Here is a 23,638-nt window from a genome sequence, read left to right as displayed (position 1 = left end):
AGCAAGGATGTACGAACAAATGAGTGTGCTGAGTAGTTTATCCAGAAAACATCAAGTAGAGCTGAAGGAGGACTGATACAGAGCTTCATTTAAAGTTGAAAGCAAAACCTGCCAACATATTGTTGCAAAACCAGGTGCAGTTCCTTTTCTGTCTCAAACACCAGAAGAACCAGACTCCCTGCTGTAGAGATTAAGGTAGGACTCAATTGGGGTTAATAAAACTTAGGTGTTGTTGTGCAGTAGCAGCTTAAAAGATAGTGTATAAGCCTGATTTTGCTTAAAAAAGAACCTGGTGGTTTTTTGATAGAATAACTTAAAATGAAAAAAACAGATAAAATGCCATGTTCATCATTGCCTTCTCATGGTGGATCTGCTGCCTCTGGTGTCTCAGGAGCAAGTGGTTGAGAGCAGAACTACAAGTGTAGTGGAGAAGGAGGAGCTGCTCCTTGAAGACTGTCAAAACCAATGCAGCACATATTGTGGGAGGCTGGATAGTGGTCTCAGGGGAAATCATGCAGTGCTGTGCCGAAGTTTTTGAAGTTACCTTGATGAGTAGCTAAGGGTGGATTAAAATGCAATGGCCTACTTTGGAAGCAAAATGGCTTCCTCCTCCAATTTCTGACAGAACAATTTTTTCCACAAGCCATCTTCTACTCTACTCCAGAGAAGTGCTGTTGTTCCTTTCCCCATCTTGCTCCATCCTGTGTCAGGGATGGTTTCTTATCTCCTCTCACTCCCTAAGCAAGCCTGCTGCTTTCTGTTTGCTGTTGTTCTTCCCAAGTTGGCTGTGATATAGGCAGCAAATGGGCTCCCTATGCCACAGGGGAGTCACAGGCTGTCTGCCAGTCACTCAGGCATGTGCTTAATGTGGGTGGTGCTCTAGTGGTCTTGGTCTGGTGGTCACTTGAAGACCAACCAGCCCATGCATAGAAGGGTTGGATAAGGAGAAGGGTTGCATGAGAGCCTTGAGGCAGAATGTGTTCCCATTGATTAATGGACATTTTGGAGTAGAGAGAAAAAGTAATGAAACATGAAATAAGGCTGTTATAAAAATGTATTGGAGGATTCACTCTGTGATCATACTTTTGGGCTCTCAATATAATGTTGCTAATATTTTTGTATTGCTGTTGGCTGGGGTACCTCAGCTGGTACTGGGACCTCTCTAAATATATCTTCAAGTATTGGACTCACAATACTTGAATACTTCCCTACAAGTCTATTTTTTCCCCTGTGAGACAGCCCATATTGCCTGTCATATATGTTATTACCCAAAGCTGTTGCTTACTTGGTGTGACCAAGCAGAGCTTCCCTGAATAATGAAAGGCAGAAAGTATTTTGATTGTCTGTGAATTGTGGAGAAGGACTTGGTGGTACTGGTGAATGAAAAACAAGCCAGCAATGTATGCTCACGGCCAACCATATCATAGGCTGCATCAAAAGAAGTGTGGCCAGCAGGGTGAGGGAGGAGATTCTGCCCCTCTGCTCCACTCTCATGAGACTCCACCTGGAGCGCTGTGTCCAGGTCTGGGGCCCCAACATAAGAACATTGGAGAGAGTCCAGAGGTAGGCCACAAAGATGATCAGAGGGCTGGAACACCTCTCCTATGAGGAAAGGCTGAGAAAGTTGGGATTGTTCAGCCTGTAGTAGAGAACGCTCAAGAAGACCTGATTGCAGCCTTTCAATGCTTAAAGGGGGCTTATAAGAAAAATCGGGAGATATTTTTAGTAGGGCCTTTACCTACAGGAAAAGGAGTAATGGTTTAAAACCTAATAATAGGGCAGTTTCAGACTAGATATAAGGGAGAAATTTTTTACAATGAGGGTGGATGTCCCATCCCTGGAAACATTCAAGATTGGGTTGGACATGGCTCTGAGCAACCTGGTCTAGTTGAAGATGTCCCTGCTCATTGCAGGGGGACTGGACTCAAAGGCCTTTGAAGGCCCCTTCCAAGAAAAACTGCCCTACGATTCCATGGATTCTGTATTAGTAGTGTGGAAAACCCTTATAAGACTGATCTTGTATTACCCCACCATCACACTTCAGGCAATCACTAAAGGCACTGAGTGGGGTCTAACTGTGTAAGCTGCACTTCTAGCCACCTCTGGAGAGTGATCCGTCCCAGTCAGTACTAGACTGTGCCTCAGCTCTTTAAAGGCAGGCACAAACATTCGAGTCTGTGTCTGATCTACTTACCTTTTATGGCCAGTGGAGAGAAACAGGCACTTCTAGGTCATGATTCATCTTGTCCAAATGCAGACATCCAGAATAATTCAGTGAATCACACTCTAAACCTGCTTATTTCTTCCCATTATAATGCAAAATTATAAAATGAGTACAAGGTGATTAGCTATATGCATACATCTACCCTGTCAACGTCTCCAGGGAGGTAAGATGAACCTCCTACAGGCCTAAGACAGATTTTGATTTCTAGAGGGTCTTACCCCTCTCCATGCCTTAGGAAGAAAGTGAAAGACAGGTCCCTAGCTTAGACTAGACACTTACCTGTTAAGTTAATAAAATTAATTTAAGATTACTCTCATCCTGAATCTGTATCTGTCACTAAAATGCTAGTATTTTTTTCTGGAACTGGCCATTCTCCAAAAGAGCTATCAAGGATTCAGGAAGCAAACACAGAAACGTTTCTGAGAAGTTTCACACTTAATTTATTAGTATTTTATTTAAAACTCTTTATTTTTAATAATAAATTTTCTCTTTTGATGATTGATTTGTAACTCAGAACAGATTAACTCTCCTTTGGCAGTGGCTGGGTTAACCTGAGTACTCTGATGGCAAGGAGGTTGTGCCTGGCTGGTTGAGGGCAGGTTATGATCCTTCCACCGTACATATTAAATGGCATCAACCTCTTTTACTTCAAACTCTTGTTTGTCCAAAACTTGAAGAGGGAGAGGATCGCCTGATGGAATTTATCTCCTGACACTACATAGAGCAGCAAATTTCCGAAAGTATTTAAAGCTGCTAAAGGTTTAGTTATAATAAACATAAAAAGGATTGTTTTCTTCAAGTGGCAGCTAACTGGTTGTACTTGGAGCTCCAGACGAATCCCTCGAAAGACATGGAAGGGGAGGAAGCACACGTAGAAGACCACCAAGAAGAGAGCAATGAGTCTGCGAGCCTTCTGTTTGTAGCAAGCCTGTGTGTGGGGCCCGGTGGCCAAGACGCAAATGATGAGCATGTAGCACAGAGTCACCGTCAGCAAGGGCAAGAAGAAGGCAAACACAGTCAGTGCCCAGTAGTACCAGCGACTGGTGTCAAAGTCCTCAGCAGCAACCAGGTCTGGGCAGATGGTCTTGTTCTGCCTGTGACTTGGGGCAATCAGGATGGCCACGGGGCTGAGGGCCACAAGGGAAATCATCCAAACGACAGCGCAAGTCACCACTGCCCATCTCCGCTTCCGAAGAAAAAGGCATTTCATGGGGTGCGCAACTACCAAAAAGCGGAATATGCTGAAGCAGCTAAGGAAGATTATACCACTGTACATGTTGAAGTAGAAACAAAACTGAATAAACTTGCACATGAAGTCTCCAAAAATCCAGTTATTTCCATTAACGTAGTAGTGTATGAAGAAAGGAAGCGTGACTACATACAATAGGTCAGTGATAGCCAGGTTTAACATAAAGATGGTGCTGCTTTTCCAGGGCTTCATCTTAACACAGTAAACAAAAATTGTCACAATGTTCCCTGGGAAGCACACCAGGAAGATTAGGCTGTAAGGGACCAAGAGATAGAGTTTCACCTGTAAGAAATCTTCATCCTTGCAGCTTGTCAATCGGTCTGCAGGGCTGGGCTGAGCAGTAAAATTGCTGGTGCATTCAGATGCCATGTTTGCAGAAATTTCCTGAAGGCTTTACAAAAATCAGATGTTTAGCTTTAATTGGTTTGTCGGAACAAACGCTTTCAGTTAAACCTTTTGTCACTGGAGAAAATGTTTCACGTTTGAGAAGGCATAGTAGTGAGAGGAAATGAGGATTTGTAACATACCCAGTCTGACCTAGATAACTCCACTGAAACATTTAATTTCAGCCTCTCCTCTCTTTTACATTTAATTTTGATAGTTATTAATTTTACTCTTTCTTTGTTTAGCCTCCTTCATTGAAGAAGACAATTACTGCTTATCTGCAAATCTTCAGGGGTAGGAAGCACAGATTTAGAGAGCTAGAGGGAGTTTGGGCTTAGATTTTGCAAACCTTTGAACTAGTCTTAACCTTTCAGAAAGTAAAACCATATCCATATATTATCTTCATTAATCTGAGCTAATCAGTGTTTCATGCTCATGAAACAGAGATGCTGTTCTGCCTTCATGAAAGCCAAAAGATGTTAGGTTTAGTTACAGATCTCAGGACCTGATGCTCCAATAACCTGACAGATTGTTCCCTGAATATGATTTTATTCTCTTGGAGTCATCAGAGTATAAAATTAGTATAAATATTTTCGTTTCAGTTTTTGGAGGGTTGTTTTTTGACAGGGGTGTTATTTTGTTTTGTTTTAGTTTTTTAAATCAAGCTCCATAATGGCATAAAACTGATTTAAATTATTGACTATTTCTCAAAGGGCAGAGGGAAAATGGAAAGCACAGAGGGAAGGCAGTGATCTTGCTTCCCATTCTGTGCCAATTTAAGCTAGGTAGACTTGTCTCTGAAATGATTTCTGATCTGCCATAGCCAATTTGGACCTCCCCACAGTGAGTTCAAGACATACCATTTGTTGGTAGAGTTTTAACCTGAAAAAATGGTAACCAAGGATGGAAATAATCTAACTTCAGGTATCAGAAACTTAGATGCTTTAATTGGAGTCAGTCCTTCTAAACTTCCCCTTTATTACCAAAGGAGAGGAGTAAGTTCCTCTAGGACATAATATATCTACCCACAACTGAGGTTTCTAAGATAAATTATTTACTCTTTTGGCATACCTATTTCTTTCCATTGATACAAAAGGCAGCCCAAGGTGACTAGTTCAGACCTGTATATCTCAAATGAGACGAGAGCTGTGCCACTGTGTGCCCTCAGCGTCTCAGGTGAGTACCACTCTTCCAGATTCTAATGAATTCCATGTGAGAAAATATTTTAAAGAAACTTCATGAAGTGCAAGACAGGGTACTATCAAGCCTAGATCCTCTCTCTTGTCCCAGAAACAGCATCTTTAAACTAAACCAGTGCTACATTAAACATCCAGGGTGAAATCAACACATTAAGAAAAACCCAAAAAAACAACCAACCAACAACAACAACAAACCTGGAAAAAAGACAGAATTGTACCTTATTCAGTCTTGGAAATTCTCTTGTGTATAGTTTTTGATGTGATTCAGTTGTTTAACACATTACCTGCATGACTCTTCATTATCCCAATAACCAGTGGAACATGCTCTGACAAAGCCAATCATTAAAGCTGGGACACGAGGGGCATTACTTGATCATACCCAGTCAGAAAGATGAGTATCTCTTTGTTACTCAGAGCACTTCAAAGAGAAATTAGAACAGTCTCCCCACAATTAAGTTAAAATGCTAATGCTTTTTAACATGAATATTAGATCTGGTATAGAAGCTTTGCTATCAAAGATGTACTAGGGAAAGACCTGAAGCTTGTTTTAAACCAATCCAGACTTACAGTCACAAAAGCCAGGGGTGTGCATGTTTTCTCTCTTTTCTGCTGCTCAGTGATACCACTGTCACCCACATTTATGCCTCTCCAGTGTATTTCATATCATGTTAGACAAATTTACTAGAATATTTGATTTATCCCATTTGGCTTTCTTGCACTGCTGATCGGTTCTTCACCACAATCTTGAACCCTCCAAATTGAAAATGGAGAAATACTGCTTACCTGAAAACCTGCAATTCTGCTTCTCCTTCTGATATTGATTTGAGCAAAGAGCTCAAATGATATGTATTTATGTCTTCCTTGCAGTGAAGCAGGTTTTAGTATGGCTTTGCAGCCATATACATTCACTCCCTGCTGTCTGACTGAGGCTCCATGTGGCTGTGAATTAGGAAACTGGTGGAAAACCTCAGTTACCGGGTCAGGTGTCAGCTCTTAGAACTGGGTGGCTGGAGGAGTCCTCTTTTGCCCTCTGTCATTCACTCCGTCTTGCCTTCAGTGGGCAGATCAGGCTTTGCTGGCAGCAGCTCTGTGTGCTGAGGCAGACCTGTAGTATTCAAATAGCAGCAAATCACATTTAAATTAGCATGTATATGTGAGTGCATGTGCTTATAAAGGACGAAATTAAATTTATTCTCCATTTCCTGTGAAGTGAAAACTGATTGCCAAAGTGAATAAGGCATGTTGTCATTTCAAGGTCAGGTGAAAAGTCTTATGACACACTGTCTTCATTAAAATCAAATTTCTAACTGAGTACAAATTTCACCTCATGAAAGAAATGAATGTTTCTTTTGGCATGATGTGCTGTTCAGAAACTGTGGCAATCTTTCTGCTTATTTTTGGGGAGTAAAATATCTACAATGTGTTGGCTGGTTATTACTGGAGTAGCTGAAGTTGCAAACTTGTTTTATTTTGAGCTTTTGATTTTGGGCTTCATAATTCACAAGATCTGCAATTTTCTGTGCTTTTTGAGCCAAAGGATCATTCTTGAATAAAAATCTCATTATTATCCTTAGCTCGAGGAACAAGATCAAAAGAGATTATTATTATTTAAAAACAGTCATTGCATCTTGAATTTTGAAACTGTAGTCTTCAGCCCCTGAGCTTGAAACCTGGTCCATGCACAGAGGCTCCAGCTGCCCAGTGTGGCCAGCAGCCTCTCTGCCTTGGTACATTTCACAGGTCTTTACTCACTGGTGAGTTTATGATCCAGTACGAACCGAGCAAGCTTTCATGCCTGAACATTATGTATGTATGTGTGTGTAGTCCCTGAAACTGCACATTTAAGAGTATTTTTCAGAAGACTGTCTTGACTCTCCTTGAGTGCCTGTACTGGGCATGATTTGGGGGCTGGCTATCTGTTCTGCTAATCATACTGCAGGGAAAGAGTGGTAAGGGGGAAATCAGGACTGGGGCAGCAGTAATGTCTGACAACTAGATCATTATCTATCTGTTACCATTGGGGAAAGGGCACCCTCTCCACTCTCATCTAACCAAGCTTTTCTCTAGGTCAGTGCCCAGAGCACTTTAAAAAAATGTCCAAAGTTTCTCAACGATTGTAAAATACACTGTCATGTACCAGCTCAGGGATCAGCAACTGTTTAAATAGCTATTACCCTGTTCCTACACACTGCATGTGTCATTAGAAACCATTTGTATGAGGCTGTAGCATTACAAGCACAGAGGGAGCTAATTATAGTTAGGGATCATTTAATGCATTCACTGCTTAATCCATTATACCCCTGAGCAATGGGGAACCTTTGCAGCAGTGGCTGGTTTTTATCCTTCTTTGGCAGTGGCAGTGCCTGAGGTAAAGCAGAAATTGGCTTTTTCTGGTGCTGTGACCCAGACCTGACAGGGATTTGGTGCACTAGGGTCTTAAGCAGGCCCTCTGAATGTCTAACTGGACAGGAGAAGAAAAGAAAATAAAACACGCTGACCAGTCTTGAGAGATGATGACTAATAGAAGGTCACTCATGCAGAGCTGCTCTGCATGGAGATGGAGATATGCTCCTTAGCTTGCCCAAATCTTGTCTCATCATCAGCTGGAGATACCTTGTGGCTACTGCACCCCTGCATCCTCCCTGTATCTTTCACCATGGTTACAGCAGCTCCTCATTGCACAGAGACCCTTGGAAACACTGGCTGCAATCGCAGCCGTGTGGCTGGCCCCGGGGCTCGTGTCAGGCACCAGGGAAACTGAGGACAAACTAACAAGGACCACATGTGAATATCTGGTTTAAACGGCTTATCTGGCCTTGTGTGGGATCTCTATGGATAAGGGATGATTCTGCAGTGTGACTTTCAACTCCTCAGTCTGTGGACCTTTTCTCCTTGCCAGCCATTTCTCCACCTCATGTTCATGGACCTCTTAAGTCTGCCCATTGGTGATCACCATTGTGATCCTTCAAAAAAGCAAGGAGCTTTTCGTACTTGAAGGCTGTCCTCACCCTTCTCCCCTCTACAAGCATTGGAGGGAAATCAAAATACTCCGTAGTTCCACAGTCAGCTTAAGTGACTCTAATTGCACGCTGCAGTCAAAAGAGCTGGCAGCACCACCTTCCTTCTGACATCATAAACCACATATTTTCAGTGACCTCAGGGCTTGTGCAATCATGGGATGTGTTGGATCAGTGAGCTGACCGAAGCCAAGCCAGTGTTCTTAATCTTGTGTTGGCTTTCTGGCCCTGTTGTGACAGGCGATGGCTCCTTCCGTGGGTGCGTGGGCTCCAGGGCTTATGGTGAGCAGTGGTGGGGACTGGCCAGGGCAAGAGGACAACAGCAGAGGTAGACTGGCTAGGGCTGGCACTAAAGCTGCATGTGGGCTCCTGCTGTGGAGTTGTGTCTCACTCACTGCTACCAGCAACCAGCCACCAGCTGAAGCTGGTCTCCAGCAATGCTTCCCAAAGACACAGCACTCACCTCATGTTTCAACAGCCTTCCAGGCAAGCTGGATTTATTGGTCAGAGGGGCTGACATTTTCCCTGACATAATAAAATTCTATAGAGTTCATGTGAATGTATTAATGTTGCTCTTAGTTGCTGTATAGAAAGGAAACTGGAATGAGTTGGTGGCAGGATTATTAATTAAATACTTCCTCTTGAAACTTTATACTCTAGGCAAAGTCAGTTAGCACAGAGTGCATGACACAAATAGGATCATCTTTTCGTACCGTATTTTTCCTTCTGTGATGGCAGGGTGAATAGGATGCAAGGATGACTGATGGGTTTGCCCACCTGGGCCATGCAATCTCCTTTGAAAACTTCCAGTCTGAAATACAGAAGTGGAGAACAAAGCCCAGTATTTTTATTTTGCTTTGTGGCTGGTTCCAGACAATGTCTCTCTCCTCCGGATGGGCTGGCTATTGGCTTTTGTGGGCACTGGGGTGGAAGAGGTCACAGCAGGGCTTTTTGTTGTGTCTCAGCATCACCGCTGAACTTAACTGAACAGGCATGAGAGTCCGCAAACCAGCACAGGGACGATCCTCATTGCACAAAACCTGATCTAAAATCCACAGGCATGAGTGAAAGACTCCTTTCAGAGTCAGATCTTCAGACATGGCAGCACCCAGTGTGGTGCAGTAGAAGTGGTTCTGATTAATAATTATGCAGGAAAACAAGCAGTTTGTTGGGCTAGGGTTAGGCTCCAGAGTCTTAAGAGCTTTCGTTATACGTTTTACTTTTGGTTCAGCAAACACTTAATCTTTGCATGGGTTATTTCCCTTAGCAGACATGCATTTGTTTGGCTGATCTTACTCTGTATGTGATTGAATACCTAATTACCATTGTTATCAGACCACCACTGGGAGATGCTTGGTTCTGTCGAGAATGATATCTTGTGTCTTCATCACATGGGGAAATCAACTCCAGTTCTCCCTTCGTATTTCTTCCCTAGACAGAATGGTAAGGGCAGCATTTTTTAATCCCTAGAGGCACTGTAACTCTAAATTAATCACAGTTAAATGCTGTCATCTAATTATGTAGGAAATAGAGACTGTTAATGAAGACTTTTGGAAAGGGATATTTTACCTTAGGAAAATTGCATATATAATCTGGAATATAAGCAGTGCTGCTGCCATATCAGCTGAGCACAAGTAGTTCAATAGAGCTCCAAAAATAGCCCATATGGATCTGAGGCACTATTTTATGCCTAATATTAGTCCTTGAAGTGAATTGATGCTCATCATCTACAGGGCATAGCAGATAAAATCTACTGCAGCCCTTAGATGATGGCTGAATTTCAGAAGGTATGTTGCCCTGTGGGAGATAGGGAGAGGAAAGACAATGGGACAATTTACCTGCTCAAAGCCAGTATGTGCTCAGGTACTCCGGTGCAGCGCTGCCAAGATTGTAAACCAGTGAATAAAAAGCCCCACAGGAACACCCAGCTATGAAGTGGCCCTAAACACAGCAGCTGCACCAGTTAAAGTTTTCCCAGCAGACGCTAAAAAACAAACTAAAGTCATTGGAGATGTGACAACAGCCATAATTGTTTCAGGCCGTTTCCTGAAAATGACCCAGTTCAGTGGGACTGAAAACAGAGAGGACCAATTTGCTGCCTTGTTATTTTGTTGGGTTTTTTCAGTTTCAAGATGAAGCAGCCTCCCTGGCTTTCAGGAATGTGTCAGTAGAGGATTCAGCAAATGATGCTGCTGATGTGGCTTCCAGTGCACAAGCAAGTTTTCAGTCACTGAAGATATAGTCTCTTGTGGTGCTGTTGCTCTTGTAATTTGTTTGCAGGATGGTGTGGCGCATGGAGGAAAGTCTGCTCTTTGCCTTTGGTCACTCTAATAAGGTTTTGTCTTCAGAAAGTGACTTTGTGATATCATAGGATCACAGAACATCCCAAGTTGGAAGGGACCCACAGGATCATCCAAGTCCAACTCCTGGCCCTGCAGAGACACCCCAACAATTCCACCTTGTCCCTGAGAGCATTGACCAAACGCTCCTGGAGCTCTGGCAGCCTCAGGGCCGTTCCCATTCCCTGGGGAGCCTGGGCAGTGCCTAGCATCCTCTGGGGGAAGAACCTTTTCCTGATCTCCAACCTAACCCTCCCCTGGCACAGCTCCAACCATTCCCTGGGTCCTGTCACTGGTCACCAGAGAGAATAGACAGACATGCTGCAACCTCAATTTCCCATTTTTCTCATTTTTTCCCTCCCAAAGCAATGCACGCTGCAAACCCACCAGGCTTGGTCTTGGAAAGTGTGTTTTAGCATCAGAGCTCTCAACACGTGAATTTAATGTACACAGCCAAAGATGAGCCTTTCTATTAGCCAGACACTGTTCCCTCACAAGCCCTGCCTGGCTTTTGGCAGAAGTACCCTGGGTGGTCCTGCTACCAGCACCACCTGTATCTGCTCCTACCTGCACCCCTAACCCCTTCAGTTCCCACCTCCTGAAATTCCACTTGTGCTTTGGAAATGAGTCTTTTCCAGTGGGGCTGGTGCCAAGAGGAGCACAAGCAGGACAGGGAAGGCAGCTCAGCCATTTAGGACACACTTCATATTTCAAAAGTTTAATTTCTCTCCCAAGATTATCTAATTCTTTTCTTCATACAGTCACTGAAATTATGAACTGGTGAATTAGGTGTTTGCATTGGTTGTTTGCAGTTGTTTAGCACTTGTTTCTGATAAGGTAAGGTAATTATCAGGTAGAATTTTAGTATTATAAAGCAATAAGCAGAAGTAATTTTCACTCAAATTGAAATGAGTGTTCCTTGACAAAACAGACAGAAGCAGAAATCCACAAGGAAATGCCCTGCACATCACCACTTGACCACAGAGTCAAAGGTCTGGTATTTTTTGGAGCAAATCCCCTTTTTTTCAGGCAGAGAGCTGTACAACAGGGAAGGTGTTCAGGCTCCTCATCCCAAGCACTTCCTATTCTACCCCTCATGATAGAAAAGCTCCTCTGTCAGCATGAAGGCAGCTCCCTCTGCTTCCCCTTTGCAGAGGCAGCTCTGCCAGCCTCACCCTGAGAGGCATGCCATTTCCCTGCATTTGAAAGAGTCTTATGCTCTTTAAATGATGCTTATTATTATCCCCAGGCTATTAGATGGCTCTCCAGCAATTCAGATTGGGTGGAGGTGCAGATTGCTAAAATAGCCTTCAAAGAGATAATTCATGCAAACTGAACCTGTGGAATTTATACTTTTGTCTTCTTCTTTTTTTTTTTTTTTTAACCTAATCTTTTTTCTCTGACTCTTCTGTGCTCATCTAAATCAAATATATGAAAAGGAGGTGCTATTCTCTGCAGAGACTGCTTTGCCTTTCTATGCCACCTTTCACCAAGTGCTTCAGGGTCACTGAAGGGCTTTGGTTAGATCTTCTCTCTCTGAGCTTTGCAGGACTTGAATTAACAGAGCATTGGGCTTACTCACCACACCTGGGTCAGCTGGGAGGCTCTGCTATGAGCTGATGCATCATATTTGTCTCCATCAGGGCACGAGTTTCAGCTAAAACACCATCACTTTGTTAAATGTGAGTCATTCTAGTGTATTTATCAAGATTTTCAATAATAGAGAAATGGAAGAAATCACATCACCATAGGACAGAAGATGACACAAGAAAAGTTAGAAAAAGCTCTCTGTGCTTGACCTTGGCTTTTTATTTTTAGAAGGGAACCGCTTAGTAGCTGCTGATAAAATGAAATTATACAATGTGTTAAAGGGTATAAAAAATGCAATGCTCTGCATGTTCAGGCTGTTTGGGGTAAGGCATTTTACCCACTGGTCTGAATTTTGCCAACATACAACTCTCCTGCTTCATATTGCCATAAATGATGGCCTGCTGGAAGCTGAGGAGGAGATCTCTAACCAGACTTTTATCAGGTTTTGCACATTGTATTCTAAGGAGGTCTAAACTGCTGCATTGCCACTGACTTTGGAGCCAGCTTAATCCACCCCAGCAGAGTGTCTAATCCATCGGCTTTCATGGCACAGCCACTGCAAAGACCTGAGCACAGACATCTCCCCTCTCTGAGGGACTATCTTGGTGCATGCAGTGAGATGCTGAAATCCTCTGTTGTAATTCAAAGGGGTTTTTCCCATGGCATTTCAAAACATGGGGTAGAAGGAAACTCCTCAAGATATGCAGTCCATCTGCTGCCCCAGATAGGGTCATATCCTTGGCAGTCCCAGCAGGTGCTTTTCCAATGTCTTTTAAATTTATCTCTCTACCAAACTACTACTCTGCTTCTCTGTGCCCAAAGGATGAGTTGTCTCATGCCTGACATCTCCCTGATCTATTCCTAGCTGGGGGCACTCTGCTTTCTGGATACAGGTCATGTGTGTGATCACCATCACTTTTCCTTCAGTGGCCTTTCTCCTAGATTGAACAACTCTCAATCTCATAAACTTTAGTTTAGTTTAGTTTAGTTTTGTTTTTCTGAACCTCTGTTCTGCTCCACCTGCAGCAGGTCCCCCTCCTCCTCCACGTGCAGTATTGGACCAGACATGCCACCCCAGGAGATACGTTACAAAAGCAGTAGGGTTAATCATCCTACCTGGAAGCCTGTGCTCTTATTTCTACATCCCATTCTGCTGTTTGCCCTTTTCACAACAGCAGAACACATCTGACTGATGTTCAGCTTGTGACCTGAGCAGCCATTCAATTCTTCACTGCAGTGCTGCTGCCTAAGCAGATAGTTCAATTTGTAGAGTTTTGATTAATCTCCTACAAACATAAATTCTGCGTTTGTCCCCATTATATTGCATTCTGGTTTTTTCAGATCATTTCTCCAATTTCTGTAAATTGCTTTGAATCTAATGCTGCCTACCAGAAAGCCTGCAGTCCCCTCACTTGTCATCTGCATGCTTAAAGGGTATACTTTCTACTCCATTGCCCAAATTGCTAGTGAATATAATAAGGGTGAGCTCACTGCATAATCTGGACTTGGATGGAAAATTTTGTCATGCTAAACATCCTAGAGCTGAGTCCTGTACTTCTGTCCTAGAAACTCACATCAGTATTATCTGTGCCTTAAGTAGCAGCTTAGCCACAGCTCCCAGGAGTGACGGCTTTTGTGCAAAATCTGAGAAAAGAAGCAAATTTTGCTTCTCAAAAATACCAAGTTTTGTGTCTGCTCTGTCTTCTTACAGAGCATTTTAGATGGAAACCTGCTCCATCCCAAGAAAGGAGCTGGATTCTGCTGGACCATCCTGATGGATGATGCAGCAGGCCTGTCCATCCCACCATCATCAGCTCCCCTGCTCTCTGTCTGGGGCTTCTTGGTTAGCTGGGGGGCTTGCCTGCATGCTGCCTACTTTGTTTCTAACTTCTTTAATAGATTAAAGACATCCACATGAAACCTTTTGATTCTGTTGATTCAACAGTTTGCAGGGAAGAAGCATTCTGTCAGAAATTATTTGATTAGCTGAACTCAACATGTCTGATTTCTTCCCAAGTAAACTAGACTAGAGACAGTCAATCCTAATTCAGGGGTCAAACGAATGTCTCATCTTGGGCAGGGCAACTTTCCTAATACACTCCCTTAGTACACATACAGAGATAATATTCAGCAGCAACAAGGCAGCAGCTGGATTGAACTGAAGTCTCCAGGACAGCCAGGAGAAATTGCTAATCACTTTGATAAGTAGCAGCAAAGTATTGTGGTGCCTCTGTAGGCCTAGGTGGAGGACAATCTTAGAATCATTTAGGTTGGAAAAGACCTTTAAGGTCATAAAGTCCAGCAGTTTACCAGGCATTGCCAAGTCCATCACTAAACCACGTCCCTAAGTGGCACATAAACATGTCTTTTAAATTCCCCAGGGATGGTGATACCACCAATTCCCTGGGCAGCTTGTTACAGACTTGATAACACTTTTGGAAAAGCAATTATTCCTAATATCCAGTCTAAGTCTCCCCAGGCACAACTTGAGGCCATTTCCTCTCTTCCTATCACTTGTTACCTGGGAGAAGAGGCCGACTCCCACTATACTACACCCTCCTTTCAGGGAATTGTAGAGAGCAATAAGGTCTCCCCTGAGCCTCCTTTCCTCCAAAAACAACCCCAGCTCCCTCGTTGGCAACAAGACCTAGGCTGATACCTCCCCCACACACATTCTCCTCAAGGTGCAATTCATGTCTGTGGAGAAATGCTATGGGATTTGATGTATTTCACTAAACTCAAGGGGAAATTTTGATGGGTGTCTTTACACACACAGATGTAGATGTATACATCTCCCTTTGCCTGTGTGTATGTGTGTGAATTGATTATGATATGAATGTTGTGAATATTCTGAATCTATAACAAGTCACTGTTATAACTGTAGAAAACCCTGTGGAATCACTTTATAAATGCTACTTAATGTATCATTTCACCCTCGAATATCTTTAGCTCATCTGCTTGGGAGCAGTAGTGAGGAAACTTTTGTTGATGAGATGGTGCATTTCATGGACCCCAGGAAGACAGGAACAGAGGACTTACTCTAAAGCTGATGCCAGGTGTCTGGTTTAAGCTTTGTAAGCCATTGAAGAGCCTTCAGTATCTCCAAAATCCTCACAAACAAATGAAAAAGAAGGTCCCAGAGCAAAGGTCATCTCTCTCTCTTTAGATATCTTCAATTCACACAAGAAAAGGAAATTTTGTACAAAATTTAACATCAGCTGCCACCCTGAGGCAATTACTTGGTGAAAGAGCACAGTTGCTGAGATCCATCTGTTCTTTACCAAATCCAGCTTCTGGACTCCCTGGAAGAGAGACTTTCTACTTTTCACCTCTTGTCACAGACTTCTATATGACAATAACTCTTTCTTCAATAAAATATTACTTTATTTTTCAGAGTGATGAAGACAGGAGATTTTTTGCATGAGATGTGCATCCCATGAAATACTTCTTGCAGTTATTATGGCAAGGACAGGTGGTAGAGGTATTGATAACCACAGTGTAGAGAAACGTGAAACAGTGTAGTAGACAACAAATGCAGCCCTGCTTCAGATTCCAGATACCTCTCCTTGGCCTGTGCCAGCATCCCTCAGACCCATCATTCACACTTTACAGTACAATTCAGGTAGAGAATATATAATTTAACCTCATTTGGCATGGCTGTATTTCAGGATTACTACTTCTTCCTTTGTTCCCAATACTGTGCTCTGAAAACCTCTGCCATGGATTCACGTGCTTTATTGCAGTGAAAACACATCTGGCTGCCTGAAGGGCTCATCTCTTTGGCTCATTAGGGCCACAAATGTAATCCTTCTCTGGGTACATCTCCTGTTTAGCCCTTTGATGTGACAAGTGTTGAGCCTGCTGCCTGTAGAGACGCCTAGTTTCAGTAACTCACTTGGCTGGAGAGAGTTGTTGCCACCCACAAGACTGGGGCCAGCAGATGGGACCTATCCAGAACAGAAGGGCAACAGCAGAGGTTTTCCTTTCAAAAACCCACATCTATTTAGAGGAGAGATGAGATGAATGCAGTGCTCGTGACAGCAAACACTGGCATGCTGGTCTTCCGAAGTACAGTTAATTCAGCCTTTAATTATCCCAGCTTTGGGAGGAGTCCCAGCTGCAGGAATGCCTCTGAAAGCTCTGCTGCTTTGATGGGCCTTCTTTGGTTCTTACTTCTGTCAGCACAAACAAGTTATGTTTCAGAAGATTGAAGCAAATCTTTGCTTAGCATTCAAAAAAGTCATTTAGCTCACAGAGGTGATGCTCTGGGGTCTTCGGACATCTTTGTTGATCTGGGACTAAATAAATAAACTCAGAAAATAAACTCTGAAGCACTGGACTTGTTGAATCAGTGTGAAAACTTGCTTTGGAGTAGTCAGAATATGTGGTGAGAAAACCTTTTCACGGTGCCCTTATCTGCAATGCAGGGAGCTCCCTGAGACAGCCAATCTCACCTGGAAAGAAACTGCTCTTTCAGGGAGAGCAAGAGGAGGAAAATATGTTGATGCCTGCAGCCATACTTCCCCTCCCACAGCAAGATTCAGAGAAACCTGTCTGCAGTTCAGCAGTGGAGAAATGTGTGAGGAGAAAACACAAGCCATCATTTCCTGCAATGGTAGAATGGTCAATAATAAAAGAGAGAGATAAACACAGCATTTGATGTTTCTGACTAGGCCATCGGGAGAGGGTGAATTCACTTCCAAAGTGGATAAACTCCAATTCCCTGTATTTATCCTTTCTAACTATTTTAAATTCTTAATTGGCCACTATCACTGTTTGTAAGACAACATCTGCAGGGGTAATGCCAGCTGTATTTCTGAAAATCAGAAATCTATATTTTCTGTAAATCTGACTAACAGTTTATTGTTTATAACAACATAGCCACTCCAGCTGTATTTGATTTTAAAATACAAAGCAGAGATTATGTTTCTTTAGAGAAATTTTGAACAATGCTCCCACCTTGCTCTTGCAGATGGTATAAACATATTCTTCCTTTTCCTACTCCTTGCTGCTTCTCAAGCACAGATTTGCTTTTCCAAATCAGACACCGCTTTTCCGCATACTCTACGCTTTTCCAAAGCGATCCTTTTACTGGAAGAGTTTTGTCTACCCTCTAGTGGGAATTTGAATTATAGCACCTGCAGATTCCAGCTGCGGAAGTACAGAAGGCTGAAGTCCCTTGGGCACAGCCTGGAATTACAGCGCGTCCAATCTTCATGGGTGTTTCCAGCAAAGACAATGCCCCATTCCTGTCCTTCCCTTCCCTCAGTGACATTCAGGTTTGGATTTTGGCTAAAAGGGTGGGGATTATGTTTGCTGGGATTTTGTTATGGTAGAGGGACAGATTTAGTTTTTCACTGGCATTTGTTGACAAGTATCTAGTTCTGCTAAGCAAGTATAGCTGTATTAATTATGCTGAGTCAAAGTAAGGATGGAAATTCAGAAAATGAATGATAAATCTGCGTATTAATTCCATTTGCTCTTCGCCCAGGAGAAGAAAAGTTCCGAAGGCAGAACATGGGCTGCTGGATCTGTATTAGTGTCTCCAGGGAGGGGCCTGGCCCAGCTCTGAGGAATGATAGCCAGATCCATGTGTTCTCCCGGAGCTGGCACACATACATGGTGAGCAGTGGTATCCTTCCCCTGCGTGAAGGCAGCTGGCTAATTATGTAACCTATTTCTGACCTTTGCACCCCACAAAGAACAACCTCCCGACCTGTGGTGCCATGCACACATTTCAGCCTGGAAGGTTTCCCTGTGTACTGGTAATATTTTGTGTTAACCTGCAAATTAGAAAATACTTGATAGAAACCTGTAAATTGGATGAATACAGCTGTTAATTACTGGCTCTTGGCTAAGATCACAGACAGTGGTAGCAAAATAACTTTGGTGAGCTGGTCCCCTGGAACCTTCTCTGAGAGAAAACAGGAGTGGTCCTTCCACAGATATGGAGTCTGATGGGGATGAAGTAAGGCCTGAGTAGTGTAGACACTGCTCTAACTCAAATTTTATTACTGAAGTGCCACCTCTGAGCAATCAAGACTCCCTTGAAAATCTTTCTCTAAGCCTAAAATGCACTTTGTAAAAGCTCTGGGCTGAGAACTGATCTCTTCCCTGCTTGGCTGCTAATTTGCTTTGTGACTGGAGGCAAGTCACTTAACTCCCCTGTGTTTCAGTTTCATCACCTGTAAAATAGGGATGATATATAAATATCTCAGAGCAGCTTACTAGCAGAAAGGTAATGTGAGGAAACTCCTCTAGGCAGGTGCTGCTGCCTTGTCTGTTAAGATAACTTTCTGTTGATAAAAAATATCATGAATTGAAGGCAAAAGAGAATTTCCAAAAAGATCTATTGCTTGAAATTGTTGCACAGTGCATTTGTGTGCCACTGTCTGCTAGGTCTTCTTCATTGCTGAGGCCATAAGAGATTGGGCCAGCCTGGCTCACTCAGTGGAAAATTGCCCCTCTGGGATCATTTGGGGCTGGAAATAAATCCACTCATAATGCTTTCCTGCTTTGTGCCAAGTCCCCTCCTTTTTTTTTGTCCAGCTGTACAGATCTGTAAGCAGAGCAGAGCTGGAGTTTTTACCTTGGATACCCTTTGAGGCACCTACAGAGAAGGTGTTGTCTAGCCTGGTCAGCTGCAGGTCCAGGGCATCACTTTGCACAGTGGCTGCACTATGAAAGTCCTTGAAAACTAGAGGAGAGATGTGCAAATATCACAGGGTGTTCTCGTGGTAATATCAAAACACTTTGTCACAGATCTGCCAGCAAAAAATAGTGCAAGAATTGGTGCAATAGTGCACCAGTTCTGCCAAATGCACAGAAGTTGTCTTGAAAAGGCCCTAGGATGCAGCCAATTATCTTGTGCCATTCAGGGGCAAATGGGAATCACAAAGATTTTAGCAGAACTGTTAGAAGGGAAAATACTATTTCCTAATCACTTTCCCAGAAAGCTGATGGGTCTTAAGCAACTGAATGGGTCTTAAGCAGGATGCAGTGAAGGGAAAGGGAAAGGAGTAACCTGCTATCAGCTTTGCTGGCTTGGGTGCAGGGATCATGCTGGAAACAGAACTGTATTTAAAAAAAAAAACACATGAAGGAAGATTTCTCCAGGAACTATACTTTCTAGCTTGCTTTATTAGTATTCAGTAAGTCATTGTCTGTCTGCATGCAAAGTTGCATTTCTTTCTGTTTCACCATATCTTCTTGCACTATTTTACAAAATAGAAAGAAATTCACAAAGTAATTTGAAAATCATGCTTTTCCTTTTTTAAAAAAACAAACACAGAAGCTCAGAACTTTTGTTTTTCTTTTAAGAGTGGAGAGCATCACTGGTACTGTAGCTTCCAGGCATCCATCTCTCTTTTGGTTCAGAAATCAGTGATATCAACCATTTTGGGTAGTAAAGAAACCAAGGAGTAATCTTAGAAGATAACCCACCTTATAATTCAAATACCTTTTGAAGTTCCAGAAAGGATGAATCAAAATACTGTGTATTATACGTTCCTGCAGCAGCTCTGAAAAATCATGTTTCCTCTGTGTATTTTTAAAAATCAGCATTTCAGCTTTAAATTTTATTTTGGAAAGATATGCAGCTTGGTTTACCAACTTTAAATATCTTCTGCTTTTCTCCAAAGTACAGCTCTGACTGAAAGCAGGAATGCAATTTTTTTTCCTGCTTTAGGAGGCATCCAACTCACTCTGCCATCTACCATGGCACCCTGTTGGCTAGGGCATCAAGTCAGAAAAACACCTTAGTCAGAAGCTCTTTTCCAGATGCTATTTAAAAAACAGGCCTTGAAATACATTTTCTTTAGCATAAATGGGTTTTCCCTGTCCTTGACTCAATTGTGTGACATTTACATTGAAGTGGCATCAGCTGGCACTGTTGAATGCCTCTACTGTCACAAAACATAAGGGAGCACACAAAGTATTTTCCTTTGCATCTCTTCTCCTTTTCTGGTGGCAGAGAAAAGCAGACTGAGTTCAGAGCTGGTAGGACTTCAACAGTGATGCCCTCATTTGTTGTTTGCTGCTTTAAAGTTTAGGTTCACTCAACCTGCATTTTCACAGCAGAAAATATTGGCAGATGGAAGCAGTCATTCAAAGTTCATTTTGCTCACTTAGCCTTATCAGCAAAATGGCAGCATCTGTGTGAAGTCTAAATGACTCAGTGGTGAGCCTGGCACTGCCCTGCACTTCGTGTGGCTCTGTACACTTTTACACTGCACAGCTGCTGCAGCAGCACCCCAGCCGCATATATATAGATATACCATTACATTGGGACAAAATTGAAGCCTTCTGTCACGGCAATATCCAACACAGACATTGTCAGAGTAGACCATTCCCAAGCTATTTTAGCCTTTCCCTCCACTAGCTCTTTACCCAGCTATTCATTTTGATGCTACATGCAGTCTGCTACACAACTGTCTCCTTAGGTGCTCTGCAGAGCAGCCAGATTAGGACAGATTTTGTGAATTCTCTTTTATGCAGAACCTTACAGTCAGTATTTTTGCTCTCTGGGAGGTTTGAATATAAGGAAGGCCTTTTTGCTTTCATTTCTTTTGGGAACACATGAACTGGGGAGAAAAGGAAAAAAAATTGTTGATTGCCTGCCTGGACAAAGAAAGATAGAAAATAGCTCTGCTGCAATCTGTGACAGTACATGAGGAATATTCACTGTGAGGAATAAGGCTTGACTTGTCTACAAAAACAGTTGGCAGCTCCAAAGTTTCACCTTTAATGTCATCAGAGTTGACATTCCCTTGAGAGGTTTACCTTGCAGAGCTATTCTCTTGGTCCCTCTGCAGTCCCAGACAGAGAGCAGCCTGCTGGTGGGTACTTGAGCTGACATGGCTGTCCTTGCAGACAAACCTAGCAGAGACTTTTGATAGAAACCTGCTTACTGGAGCATAGCTACGGTGTGAATTAGCCTGCAATAGTGTAGTAATTTATGTAGCTATGTTGTCACACTGTGTATAGAGCTTGAAAAGTGTCTCCTGTTTACTGCAATTGAAGCACTTATCCTTGTTTCAGCTGTAAACTTAACAGCAGCTAAAAATAGAAGCTATCAAGCTTCACAGTAAGCAGAAGGAATGAGTTGCATGAGATAATGATCTCTCAGTCCTGCAGAGCACCTGAGCAGTCCTTGAGTGTTTTAAAAGTGTCTGTGTTAAGGTTGAACTTTTCTCCTCTTCCAGGCCCAGCCACGCTACTGGGAGACATGACTGCCCTTCTCCCCACCAGTCAACTACAGCTCCAGGACCATGCCCTAATCTACTTTGGCACTTTAAAATCAGCTAGTTTAGCCCAAACTAAATGAAGCAACATGGTGTATTAGCAGGTGAAATAGGAAGAAGGCAACCAAGCAACATCTATATTAAGGAAAGAGAGGAGCCCCTCTCCAAGTCACTGACACTGTGAGACTGTCACTCTTGCTGTTAGAGGTGGAAAGCCTTGAAAACTTCAACTTCACAATTTTTACCTTCAGCTGCTTCATTTTACATTGTACATGTAGTTATATTGAAGAGCTTCTGCTTGTGTGTGATAAGCTCGGCTTGGGCTTGAGAACAAAGAGCTTCTGAGAACAAGAATTAAAAATGCTCTGACAGAGCAAAAAAAGATAATCTTTAATCCACTCCTTCAGATGTATATGTGTAAGTGGTAGACACATCTTGTTCTTTCACTGATGTGGAAGAGGAAGAGAATTTGTGCAGCGTGTTTGTACATTTTGCCCCTGTTGGAGAGTTGGGATGTTATGAATCTATGTCAGAAAAGATTTCTTTTCTGTGAATCACCTTGTGTATTTGTCTAACTTTTGGGTTTGAATTAACCATGAATATGTGAAACCAGGTAGCTTGACCATGATTGATCACTATCTAGTGGCAACCTGTAAAATTTGGCCTTTGACAACAGTGCAGAAGAGGAGAAATTAAACTAGAAAACACGTCAAAAGGCATGTGGCAGTGCTTCTGAAAGATATATCTGATGGATGGTCCTTTAACAAAGTATTTTAAATATCTGCAAGGCATCATAAACACTATATTTTATTTATACATCTGCTCTTTTTGCCACAGTAGATACTGTCAGCCCACTGAAACTGTCAGCTCCTGTCCAGCCTATGATTCATGGTAACCACAGATCTTTCTCTACAAAACTGCTACCTAAATAATGGTTTCTTTTTTTTCCTCCTTTTGTGCTTGCACAATTCATTATTTCTACTTAAACATAGAACTTTGCACCTGTCACTGTTTAGTAGCAGCCAGTGTCTCTACAGATCATAGCTGAAATTTTTCAGCTTAATTTTGTCCTCTCGGCTTCATGTAAATTTGTAAATATAAGAACCAGACTTTATTTCATCATCCAATTTGATAATGAAAACACTAAATACCCCTGAACCCAGAACAGACTAGTCAAATGCCCACTCAGTGGCTCCCCCTGCTCTGATAGTAAATCACTAATATCTTGACTCTGAGCATAAACTCTGAAACTAGCAAAAGTAGTTTCCTCCAGACTATTTCCTTAGTTTACACACAAAAGGATCATCTCAGGTAGTCAAAACTTCTTCTGGAGTCAAGATATATGACATCATCTTCTTCTCCATGTACAAGCCTGTCAATTTGTTGTAGTAGGAAATCAGAATGATCTGGGATTATACACAGCTGATAGATTCATACAGGCTGATACACATCTGTAATCATCTTCGGTAGACTTATACACACACACACACACACACACACACACACACACACACACGCATTTTTATATAAGCTCAAAAATAGAATGGATGGGGCTCTAAGTAACCTGGTCTAGTGGAAGGTGTCCCTGCCTAGGGCAGCGGGGTTGGAACTTGATGGTCTTTAAGGTCCTTTCCAACCCAAGCCATTCTATGGTTCTCTTTTATATATAAACTTATATATATATATTTATATATATATACACATACTTCTATATATACTTAAATATCCTTATATTCACCATGTATATCCTCCTCTCATATTCTTCTCATCCTCCCCTAGGCCAGCTCTGAGATTTCACCATTAAATTGCTCAGTGCCGTATGATGAAGTTCATTGGGTCCATCCAATCTGAAAACATCTGATTTTTATAGGAGCTTCCTAAGTGTGTAATTCAGTGGTTTCAGCAACCATGACAACTGTGTTTTACTTAGGCTGTAATAAACAAAGCACTACATCAGTGACAACACTGAAATCAGTGGAAGTTGTTCCCATGTCCAGACTAAGCTCTCCATGATTTTGTAATCAATAGCAAAGCCCAGAGCTAGAGAACCCTGTGTTTCCCAAATGTCTTTGGGAACAGTCTGCCTGGATGGTTTTAAGTTTCACCTTCAAGGTAGCTTACAATCTTGTCTTTTCTGCCTTGTATTGTCTTTTCTTTCTTTGGTTGCTAAGAGAGGTGTATATAAACCTGCTCCCAAGACAGCTTTTTGACAAGTACTCTACTGCAGGGAGAGGGCAAAGTCAGCTGCAATTCTTGCTATCATACCAACACAGCTGCCTTTGCAGGAGCTTACAGTACCAAAGCCATCCTGGGTTTGCTGGAATTTACTTCAAGAGAGTTCCTTCACAACTTTAACAGGATTTCTGACTTGGTCACGTAATTTTTGCTGCTGGA

The 23,638-nt window shown here is 42.5% G+C and overlaps 1 protein-coding gene and 1 long non-coding RNA gene across 2 annotated transcripts; one reads left to right on the top strand and one right to left on the bottom strand.

Annotated features, from left to right (window-relative positions):
• Nucleotides 1-2,867: 2,867 nt before the first annotated feature.
• OXGR1 (oxoglutarate receptor 1) lies at nucleotides 2,868-3,842 on the bottom strand. The gene has a single exon (XM_069029466.1). The coding sequence runs from the start codon at nucleotides 3,840-3,842 to the stop codon at nucleotides 2,868-2,870; it is 975 nt and encodes a 324-aa protein (XP_068885567.1).
• Nucleotides 3,843-17,185: 13,343 nt separating this feature from the next.
• LOC138118462 (uncharacterized) lies at nucleotides 17,186-21,907 on the top strand. Its single transcript, XR_011155162.1, has 3 exons — nucleotides 17,186-17,281; nucleotides 17,494-17,624; nucleotides 21,206-21,907. It is a non-coding gene; the product is annotated as an uncharacterized lncRNA (long non-coding RNA).
• Nucleotides 21,908-23,638: the final 1,731 nt, after the last annotated feature.

This window comes from Aphelocoma coerulescens, chromosome 1 (genome assembly GCF_041296385.1).
Source record: "Aphelocoma coerulescens isolate FSJ_1873_10779 chromosome 1, UR_Acoe_1.0, whole genome shotgun sequence".
Classification (NCBI taxonomy): Eukaryota; Metazoa; Chordata; class Aves; order Passeriformes; family Corvidae; genus Aphelocoma; species Aphelocoma coerulescens.
The sequence above is the reverse complement of the archived record's forward strand: the minus strand, read 5'-3'. Positions and strand labels throughout refer to the sequence as shown.

Excerpts from the sequence above, each read along its gene's own strand:
- OXGR1 (XM_069029466.1), bottom strand. The coding sequence starts at position 3,842 with ATGGCATCTGAATGCACCAGCAATTTTACTGCTCAGCCCAGCCCTGCA.